An 11,232-nucleotide genomic window follows, 5' to 3' on the forward strand; every position below is an offset into this window, starting at 1 on the left:
AGTATATTCGTATGTTAGCTGAAATTAAATTCAAAGTTTTTATTCAACTGAACTTACCAGCCTAGCGGGCACCGCAAATGTTTTTTGACAAACATTACATTGATATGGATCACCTGTCATATTTGGCATCTTTGGTATACCCGCTGGTGTAATAGTTTCGCTGATTTCTGCCCGTCTGGTAGACTCTGCCGCGGAAACACCAACTAAATCTTTGCTTTTCGCATGAGATTTGGTGTGTGAGGTGTGTGCAGATTTACTACCGAAGGTCATTCCACATTGTTCGCATTTAAATTTTGGCTTATTTATCGTTTGTTTGCGGTTTATGTTGCCGCTGCCATTTACTTGCAACGTCGTAGCGGGGGCATTTGTGTTTCTGCCAGGTGCGGCAGTTCCATATATGCCGATATTCGGTTCTGCTTTGATGTTGGCAGGTATACTTATATTCGCTGTAGTCATTTGTGTCACATTGATTGGTATAATACTTGTATGAGGTAATGACGTTGCCGTTAATTGCTGTTGCTGCTGCATTGTTGTAACATTGCTGTTGTTGCTATATAGAACCGGAGCGCCGTGTTGCAGTTGATGTGCTTCTAAGATTCTTTTTGTTGTAACAGAACTTAATTCTGTTCTTGTCTGTAGAGGGGTGCAGAATTGGGCTTGATTAAGCTTCTCTGTCTTAATAACCAGTGGTGAAGATTGGTGATATACCATTTTAATTGGTGTCTCTGCAAGAGAAGAGCAAACAAAATAAGTAGATGTCAGATATAATTAAAGGATAATTTTAAATATTAGCATACACATTTTTAGAGTATAACTGTTGACTGAATAAATCAGAAGGAAACCATGTCCGATTTCACAAAAGCTTCGGACTGTATATTTGGAGTTGGAAAATGGAGTCAGGTGTAGAAGTTCCCGGAAGTGAGGAAAATTCTCTGATTGGCATTCACTTGGGAGTGGCGATAAACCATTCTTTTACATATGGCTCAAGCAGCTCACGACTTCCGGTCTTTGACCAAGTATCCTTTGGGTAGCCAGAAAACATACGTTTGAAGGCGAGCTAAACTGAGAAGGCGAAACATTCCCTCCACAGGTTTGTGTGCTGGATTTGGGATCCGCCACGTAAAAACGCCCCAAATGAAAAGGAACAAACAGCCTAGGAAGAGAAACCCCCTTTTTGATGACGACCATGACATACGCATTAAGGATAACGATTTAAGGGCATGCCCTTGGAAGATCCGGTTCCTTAATTGCGAAGGTGCTGCTGCCCAGCTGGTTGATGTTCTAACGAAAATAAAGGCTGATATCACCGCCGTCTAAGAAATGCGATGGACGGGACAAGGACTGAGACGAGTAGATCCTTGTGGCATTTACTACAGTGGCCACATAAATTAGCGAAAATTCGGTGTGGGATTCGTGGTGGGAGAGAGGCTCTGTCGCCGAGTACTGTCATTCACCCCGGTGGATGAACATCTAGCCACAATCCGTAATCCGTTATCTGTAATACAGATTCCAGCATAAAAAAATTCATCAAGCTACCTGGCTCCAACCAGATCGATCATGTTGAGATAGAAGGAAGACGTCTCCAGTGTTTTAGATGTGCGTACGCTCCGAGATCCTAACATCGACTCGGACCACTATCTTGTTGCTGCCAAGATTCGTACCCTTCTCTGTGCGGCAAAAAGCGCATGTCAACAAACAAAAGGACGGTTCGGCGTTGAGAAGTTGCAAATACAATAGACAGCCGAACGTTTTCCTATTCGACTTGCACTTCTGCTCTCTGAGAAAACTCGTCAACAACTCGGTATAAGGGAACTGTGGGACAGCATTTCAAGCTCCTTACGTACTGCTGCAAACGAAATCATAGGTTTTCGGAAAAACATAAAGAACAGCTGGTGCGATGAGGTGTGCCGTGTCGCAGCCTACCCCAACACGTTACGATCGACCACAACACGTGCGAGATGGGATAGATACCGAGATTTGATGAGGGAAGCGAGACGCATTTTCTGATAGAAAAAGAGAGAGGCCGAAATGTATGAGTTTGGAGAGCTTGACAAGCTGTTCGACAGGGGAATACCTCGAAAATTCTACGAAAAAATGCGGCCACCAACAGAAGGTTTTTAGACCGGATCATACTCTTGTAGAACCCGTAGAGGTGATTATTATGAAGGCAACGCTTCTCCAGCCTGCTGAATGGCAGTGAAGGCATAACACCAGGAGAAGTCGAACCTGATTCCCCAATCGAAGACGATGGAGCAGATGTTGGCCGAGAAGTTCGAATAGCAATTGTCCATCTGAAGAACAACAAATCGGCGAGGGCCGATAGATTGCCGGTAGAGCTATTCAAACACAGCGGCGAAGAATTGATAAGGATCATGCATCAGCTTCTTTGTAAAATGTGGTCGAACGAAAGCATACCCAACTATTGGAATTTAAGTGTGCTCTGCCCAATCCCCAAAAAGGGAGACCCCACAGTCTGCGCCAACTACCGTGGAATAAGCCTCCTCAACATCGCGTATAAGGTTCTATCGAGCGTATTGTGTGAAAGATTAAAGCCCACAGTCAACAAACTGATTGGACCGTATAGTGTGGCTTTAGACCTGAAAAATCAAAAACCGACCAGATATTTACCATGCGCCAAATCTTGAAAAACCCCGTGAGAAGAGAATCGACACACACCACCTCTTCATCGATTTCAAAGCTGCTTTTGACAGCACAAAAAAGAGATGCCTTTATGCAGCGATATCTGAATTTGGTATCCTCGCAAAACTGACGTTGAGCAATACCAAAAGCCCCGTCAGAATCGGGAAGAAGCTCTTCGAGCCGTTCGACTCCCTTTCGTGCGACTCCTTCAATCCGCTCTTGGAACAAATAAAACAAGCTGCAGAACTTAATCGAGTAGGTACAATTTTCTATAAGAGTGTACAGCTGCTGGCGTATTCCGATGATATTGATATCATTGGCTTCCAAGCCCGCGCCGTTAGTTCTGCTTTCTCCAGACTGGATAAAGAAGCGAAGCAAATGGGTCTGACAGTGAACGACGGCAAGACGAAATATCTCCTCTCATCAAACAAATAGTCGTCGCACTCGCGACTTGGCTCCCACGTCACTGTTGACAGCCAGAACATCGAAGTTGTAGATTATTGCGTCCATCTTGAAATCAGCATTAACAGATTAGCCAACAGGTGCTACTTTGGACTGAGTAGGCAATTAAGAAGGTAAGTCCTCTCTCGACGAACAAAAACCAAATTCTATAAGTCACATAAGGGCATCACTTGGCTTTTCCAATTGGCGGAATTGGAAGAAGAAGTTACGACCTTCCCAAATTCCGAGCTATGGCGCGATTGGTCAAACACTCACCATTAAAACGTCTATAACTCCTTTTTCTTATATCGTAAAGTATTCTTTTGCGCAGCATTTTTCGATTAGGTAGCACAATTTAATAAAATTAATTCTCATTTAAGCATCCTGGGCCCCCTAGGCGAATATTTTGCCTAGTTTTATACATATATATAATCTGAGACATATAATTCGGCTTACTGTTGGTGGAGTAGCGGAGGCCGCAGAATATTAGCTGTAAGAAGCGATTTTGATTTAAATAGAAAATTGTATTTTGTGTAAGTATTGGTGCTTGAGGTAGAAATTGAGTTTGCGTGTTTTGACGACTTATTATCTTATTATACCAAAAAAGTTGTTTGCTATTAAACGTCTCCACGTCTGGCTCAGATATGACCAGAATGGGTACTCCATAGCCCTTGAGTTAGGACTGTGACAATAGAGGGAACTTGCGAAGGAGTGGCCGTGAATAGAGAATGGCTCCGATTCGTGGAGTAGATAATTCTTTATTCTTAATTTGAAGCTTTGTGCAGCTGATTCCCATAACCCACCCATATGAGGAGCGCTTGGATAGATGCGATAAAAGCGACCATAACTTTGTAAACGTAGGTGCGTCAATGTATCGCATTGGGAATATTATTATCCCTTAACTTCCTTTTTGATTTTATTTATTTTTGAAAGTTTAAACCTCTATCTGGCAATATAGTATAAAATGTGTCGATTTTTCGACTTTTGGAGACAATTTTGTGATATTTTATTTTTAGGTGCATATGCACTAATTTGGCCTTTAGTAGCGCGCCACATATGTAACTTCAGATTTTTTAAGCAAGATTTTTGTATCATTATTATCGAAAGCCATTCTGCGGGGTCGAAAAGTTGCATATATTTGTGTAATGTACCATAGAGCTTTAAAGTAACATCTTTCGTTTTTGAAATGGGAACACATTATTTCAGTATTTCGCAAAAATATAATGTCTTTTTAGCAACGAAACAAAGTGCATAAAACTTCAACTGCACCCGTACTTATCTTTTCCTTACCTTAAGAGAGATATTTATCTTCACTTTGATCGGTTAGTTTATATAGTACAGTTTTTTATGCTATAGTTGAATTTTTTTTTTGGATATAGTAGCAAAGCATTGAATAATAGTGTATGCCAAATTTGGTGAAGGTACTTTGCAGCAATATGCTATATTGGGCCAAACTAAACGCTTTCCTCGTAGATTGCATTATTGCCTTAGCCAATAATCCATGCAAAATTTCGAGGAGATACCTCGTCAAATGAAACAATTTTCCATGTAACCGCTTGATTCCGAACATAAATAAGACTTTTAGTTAGCCCTAACCTTTAAAAGTCGCGGGTATAAATTTTACAGCTGTCGGATCATTAGATTGTGAATTATATTATTGTAAAAAAAAAAATGGACAAAAAGGAATATCGCATGTTGATAAAATATTGTTTTTGAAGGAAAAAAATACAGTTAAAGCAAAAACTTTGTACCCACGAAAACACCAAAAAAAGAACATAGCGGGATTGGACCGTTTGAAAGGCGGAATTGCCGATTATTTCCTGTTTTCAGTTCTAACCCGACCCGACCTGACCCGTTATTTGGATTGCGGCAGCGCAATATACTGATGAAAGTAATAAACTTCTTGAGAACTAAAGGCATACGCAATGCAGTAAGCACTACCTTCGGTTTACTCACATAAATATATGTACAAACATACATATCTCAACGCATCATAAATTCAAACAACAGCTATGCACTTGAAACGCATTCACATAGAAGCACTTTTGCTTTCATACCCACCCTGGCATCGTTAATGCATACACTATGCCACAATGGCACTGCCACCATCAACAATATCCAAATGAAACCATGGCCCTCAACGCCATAGCAAAATAAACCAAAAACAAAGTGCAAATTCAATAACCTACATACATATGTATGTATGTTTGTACGCTTGCGTGTGTACGACGACAATCAACGCTGGTGAGGTTGGAAAATGTGCCGATTGAAGCAATCGGAAAAGCCACCCTTATGCACTGTGAGGAGACAAAGCACCCTCTCCCAACCTGCTGACGAGTGCCCCGGCGGCATGAGTACCTTTCACTTTCAAAAAGCTCCGTAATGTCTACATCTGCACCTACATACTTATGTATACAAGCGTTAAGTTAAAATAGACATAAGACCGTATGTACATATCGTCACCTGAAATGCAAAATAACGTAACAACATTTTCGGAAATTTACAGTGGCATGAATGAAACACGAAATAAAATGGAACATAAGTGAAACAAAGATTTAATATTGGTTAAAACTGGTTTATATCTGACCGCGGAACCTAAAATGTTGAACATATGTAATATTATGTATGTAATTTGAAGTAATGAAGCGTAATCAATAAGACACTCAATTTCGAATTTTTTTTTTCAGGTCACGACATGTTTTATTGATATGCTGAATACAATGCTAACGACACGACACGACAGCACGACAGTGAACTGAAAATGGCGTTGTGCATCTTACTACATGAACATTCGTAAGAATGCAGCAACATAACAATGGCCGGCATGTACACAAGACAACGCAGTTGTCCATTTTGCATGTACACAATTTCGTTGTGGCCATACTAATACCTTGCACTTCAATGAAATTTTAATATTTTGTTCAAAGTGAAATTTTTTATGCAAAAAATAAGTAAATAAGTAATTTATTTGTTTTAAATTATCAAGTGTTAGTACAAATGGTAAAATAGAGCTATTATAGAGCTATTTTATGCTTTTATTTGTAAAATAACGTCAAGTTTGTAAGAGCTGTGAATAATTTTACATTTTACATATTAGTGGCATCACCACTCTTCCTCATCTCTCTATCTTCTATTCTACTGTCAACTCTACTGTCGTCCTACTGTCGTTGGCAAATATAGGAGAATATTGAAGTTAGCGAGAACGACAACCGTCGGCCTACAGTCGTGTAGTCGTGCAGCTGTCAAAATAACAGTGTCCATAAGAACGTGTGTATTTTAATATTTGACAGTTTTTGATTCGTTTGTCGTCGGCATTGTATTCAGTACTTGAGTTTGGCGTTCAAATTATTTCTTTTTTCTTCTTTTCTTTGGCGACGGCAATTAATAGAAAATGATTCGTTAATGAAAAATGAAATACATATTTCTAATAGTTAATAGGTTTAGGAGTGCACGTACATACATATGGGCATATGTATCTGTGTAATGACTTAGCGAAACAACCCCGCTTAACCAGTGATGCTTTTGCTATGAGGCGTTGTGGGGGTTTTCCGATTACCGGTTGTTCATGGCAAAAGCTCAGTTAACAAATAAAGAGAGCTTTTCCATGCACACATATATAAATATATGAACACATGTACATATTGTATGTACATACATACATAAGTATGTATATGGTTTTAAATTTTTTCTCTTCAACTTAATACAGGCGCAAATATGTAAATGTGTGTGTCAGAGAGTATTCTAGCTCGCGTATACCGGTAAAAAATGTTGAAGCTTTTAACAACTTTGACGGAAGGAAAGCGAAAACAATTTACACACATACAGGTAGATTTGTATGTACATATGTTTTATGCTGTTCGTAAAAATGTATGTTGGGAAACGCACCTTTTTTAGCAACGTCGGCTGAGGATTCTCCAGTGTTCTTTTTATTCCTTACTCGTCTGCTCATGATCTTTTGGCTGACATTTGGTGTTTTCTTCATTGGCGTTGTTGTTGTCGTTATCTCCATTAACTCTGTGCCCGACTTGGAGAGCGCATCTTTAATCCAGTTTTGCTTTGAACGCCAATTGTTGCTGTTGTTGGCGCTTTTGCCATTGTTGTCGTTGCGTTGTGCCATTATGTGATTAACGCGTAGTTCGATGATCTGAACAATTTATGTTTATGTATGGATGTATAGAAAGCTGATGCTTTATTATCTAAATAATCGTTATAGTAAATGTTTATTCGCCTCGCTAGCAATTGCAGTCTTCATATCAGTCATTGGTTTCACGAATTATTTCATAAATCAGTCATTCATATTTTCCGTTTCAGTCTTAGGACAGTAGCAAGGTAGTTGGTTGGAGTTGGAATTGGGGTTTAAAATCTATCTATCTTTATAGTTTCCAAACGTGCTGATTTTCTAATATATCGCCTGTGCATTACGTACATATAGTACCATTTCTTTTTTAATAATTTTATTTGTACTTCATTTTTATAGGTTTTCGCTTAGTTAAGTTATATTTTTCTAAGCTCATAAGGTTAAGATTGATTTTTTTGGCATTTTTACCCACTATTTTGAGGCAATGTAGTTTTTACCATTTTTTATATTTGGCTCTATTTTATGCTTGAAATTTTGTACATTTGGTTTCGCTCAATTATTTGTATACGATTAATTAATTTTATTGTTGTTTCTTTTCTCTTAATTTTAATGCTATCCTATCCATTTCTATTATATATTTTACTATTCAAAATAATTTAGTTTATTATTATTATTGTGTTATGCCATCCTATTCCCTTTTACTTGCATTTTATTTACCGTCATTATTAAAAACTTTAAACCACCAACTTCATTCTCTTTCCGCTGTTTGTTTTCAACGCTTGTTTCTTGAATATTTTCAAAACTTTTTTTAAACCTTTAAAGTCACTTTTAGAATAGCTGCAAAAACTGTCATTCTGCGTATTTTTTTGCATTCTTTTAAGCACCTTTAATATATATTTCATGTGTATATTAGATTTACGATTGTTTACATCGGCCATTTTTAAAACATTTTAATAAAATTTATCCATATAACATCCGATTTAGAAGAATCATTGCTTCAGTCACGATTTATGTTTTTTCTCTATTTTTTCTTTCTGTTTCTTTTCTTATTTCAGAGTATTCACTGTAGCTTTCCACATGGCCGTTGCGTTTGCTGCGAATGCCAAGTTCAACGTTAGATAGTGCGCCGCAGACTGGTGGGTGAGCAGCCGAAAATTATGCTTTCTACCACCATGCCTCACCAAACAAGAACTTCCACCACCACCGTCTACAGAATACATTGATACAAACATGCATATATGTACGTCAAATATTTAAATGTATAGGTATGGGTGCACATAATACGCAATAAAAACAACGGGACTTACTAAAACGCAATGTACAAGAAGAATTTCCCCCGAATCATAAGCTGAGGAGAAAATCCCAACAACTTTGAAATTAGATAAAGCTACGCAGTTTTCTTTTTCCAATGAACGCATGTATAGTAAGTCTACATGTCTGATACACTCAGTTCTATGTGATGCTTACACTTTATGTGTGGTAATGGAAGGCATAGCATAACACGGCGCGTGAGTGACATTCTTACAGACTATTTTTGTGCGTGAGGTAATTTTAGTAGAAAACGCTCAAACACAAAGCTTTCTCAATTGGGACTGGCATTTTAATTCGTAAGGAAATGAATGACACGACGTTCGTAGCGTATTTACAGAGTTGTAATGTTTGATAAGCGTTTTTCTTTGGCGCATTTAGGGGGAATCACAACCGCCAGCATAATAATACGAGTGTTAGACACAAAATGTAAATACTAATATAAAAGTATACTTATATTAGCTGCATCGCTTTGCGTAAGACATTTGTTTTGACAGAAAAGTTCGATTGTAAGTTTTGTATGAGTATGTTCACATCGAAGCGAAGCGCACCAAGGTGAAGCAAGATGTTGGGCAACTATCATCTTTTTACGCTTTGCCAAGCGAAGCAAAGCGTTTATTCTGACATAACCATTGCTTTCTTTGCTTCGCCGTTGAAGTATTTTTCATATCACATTATTAGCAAATCTGTCCAATACTTAAATAAAAAATAATAATATTTTTTTAATTATAGCTGATATGAATATGTTTCTGATACGAAGAAACCTTTTTGCCAATTAGCCTTGACATGTATGGATAACGGGTGCTATTGACATAAAATTCTGGCAACATCTCAATTATTTGTGCATAAATGTGAAATACAACTTATATTTGTTAACATAAATTAAGAGCTTTTTCGTAAAGTTCACATTGGTATGAAAAACTGAAAGTTTTTGAATGTAGAGTTTTTATTTTAAAATTCGCCTTCGAAAAGATGGATCTAAATATACAAGGCTGGGTGAGCCGTTTGTACCGTTACTATGCTTCGAACTGAAAATGGTAATAAACAGGTAATCAAATTGCAAGGAAGATATCGAGATAAAACTTGATACAAAGAAAATTATCGAAATCTGTCCACAATCTTCCCAACCCCATATACGGAATATTTCATACGAAATTGAATTCTTTTAATTTTTGTATACATTATATTTACATATACACATACATATGTATGTATGTATGTATGTATATATTTATCGGTCCATATGTAATATACATACATACATACATACATATCTTAATGAAATTAAATGTATCATTTATTTGAGCATATTTTAGTTTGATCCCACAATGGGGGAAATAAGTCGTTACCTTAAATCCAATATTTTATTTCGTACACATCAGTATAAAATAGTTGTATGGTTCTTACTGGGTTGTGTCCGATCAGGACGAAGTTTTATAAACACAATTATTTCTCCACTAAAATATTATAAAAAGCTCAATAAACCCTATGCAAAGATACTATGTTTGTGCATGATTATGTTCAACTGTGAATATTGCTCGCTCTTTTTTCTTAATTTTTCAACACACATGTACATATGTACATACTTACATATGTATGCAGTACACTCATGCATACATACATACATATGTACATACAACATTATTTTTCGGTCGCTATGTACATAGTATATTTCTTTAGCTTTGTTTAATAATAAAAAAGTAGCACAAAAGTTCATTAACATTGCCGCGTACGAAAAAAAATTAAAAAGGCAGATCTAAAGCAAAGAAAACGGAAACATTGTGTGTTCATGCAGTGTTCATGAAATCGTGATTGGGGGACAACTAAAAGTTTGGTGGTCGGCCGGCATTCGTACTTCTTATTATATTTTTGTTACGAATATACACATACTTACATTTACCGTAAGCATACATACATATGTATGTACATATGTATATGTATACTGACTAATGTATACATACTTAATTATATATGTATGTATATACCATCTATACATATGTACATATGGCACATATGGATATACGAAGTTGTTGTCGATTACAAATTGGAGCTTGGCAAGTTCATTAGTCCGTTAACACGAATGTTTTTTCTTGTATGCATACATACATACATATATGTATGTATGTAAGTAAGTATATATGTACATATACATATGGAAATTTGAATGTATATATGTATGTTTAAATTATTGTTGTCTTATAGATGTGTAGTGATCGTGTTCATTTGCCGCATATAATATCTACCTGTCCACCAAGAGTAAAAGCGTTACATTGCCGTTACTTTGTTAGGATAGCACTAAAACCGGCTTCTACTTATACATACATATGTATGTAAATATGTGTACATATGTGTCTACATATTATCAACGTATAGTGTTTTTGTATTTGAATGTAGTACATATGAATGAATATGAACAGTGTAAGTACATAATAACAGGTGATGATATTTTCGATGGCTGTTGTTCCTAATTTCGATAATACGAGTAATGGATTAGCCGACAGACTGTCGGGGTAATATTAGTGAGTTCGACAAACTGGTTGCAACGAAAGTGATACATATGTATGTACTTATATAAATGATAGTATTATTGGGCCAAAGATAGAAATGGTTAGGAACGCTTAAATTTGCTGTTTGAAATGCATACAAACAAACACTCATACACGTGCATTTGCGCATGCACATGTAGCTTTATAAGTGCTTACATATGCACAGTTATATTTAAGTATGCATTGGCTATGTGGCGTCACCCTCTAACAATGGGTGTG

At 37.0% G+C, this 11,232-nt stretch overlaps 1 protein-coding gene across 2 annotated transcripts in view; it reads right to left on the reverse strand.

Annotated features, from left to right (window-relative positions):
- LOC105232916 (Krueppel homolog 1) overlaps window positions 1-11,232 on the reverse strand; it is a 37,907-nt gene that overhangs the window by 4,818 nt on the left and 21,857 nt on the right. The window contains exons 1-2 of one of the 2 annotated variants that reach the window (XM_011214813.4): window positions 6,967-7,225; window positions 58-725 (exon numbers count right to left, since the gene is read on the reverse strand). In XM_011214813.4, the coding sequence (XP_011213115.2) occupies window positions 58-725; window positions 6,967-7,198 (900 nt within the window). In that variant the 5' untranslated portion in view covers window positions 7,199-7,225. Of the gene's footprint in view, window positions 1-57; window positions 726-6,966; window positions 7,226-11,232 lie in introns of those variants that run through there. The other variant, XM_049462427.1, reaches the window with a different exon arrangement.

Source organism: Bactrocera dorsalis, chromosome 1 (assembly GCF_023373825.1).
Source record: "Bactrocera dorsalis isolate Fly_Bdor chromosome 1, ASM2337382v1, whole genome shotgun sequence".
In the NCBI taxonomy this organism is placed as follows: Eukaryota; Metazoa; Arthropoda; class Insecta; order Diptera; family Tephritidae; genus Bactrocera; species Bactrocera dorsalis.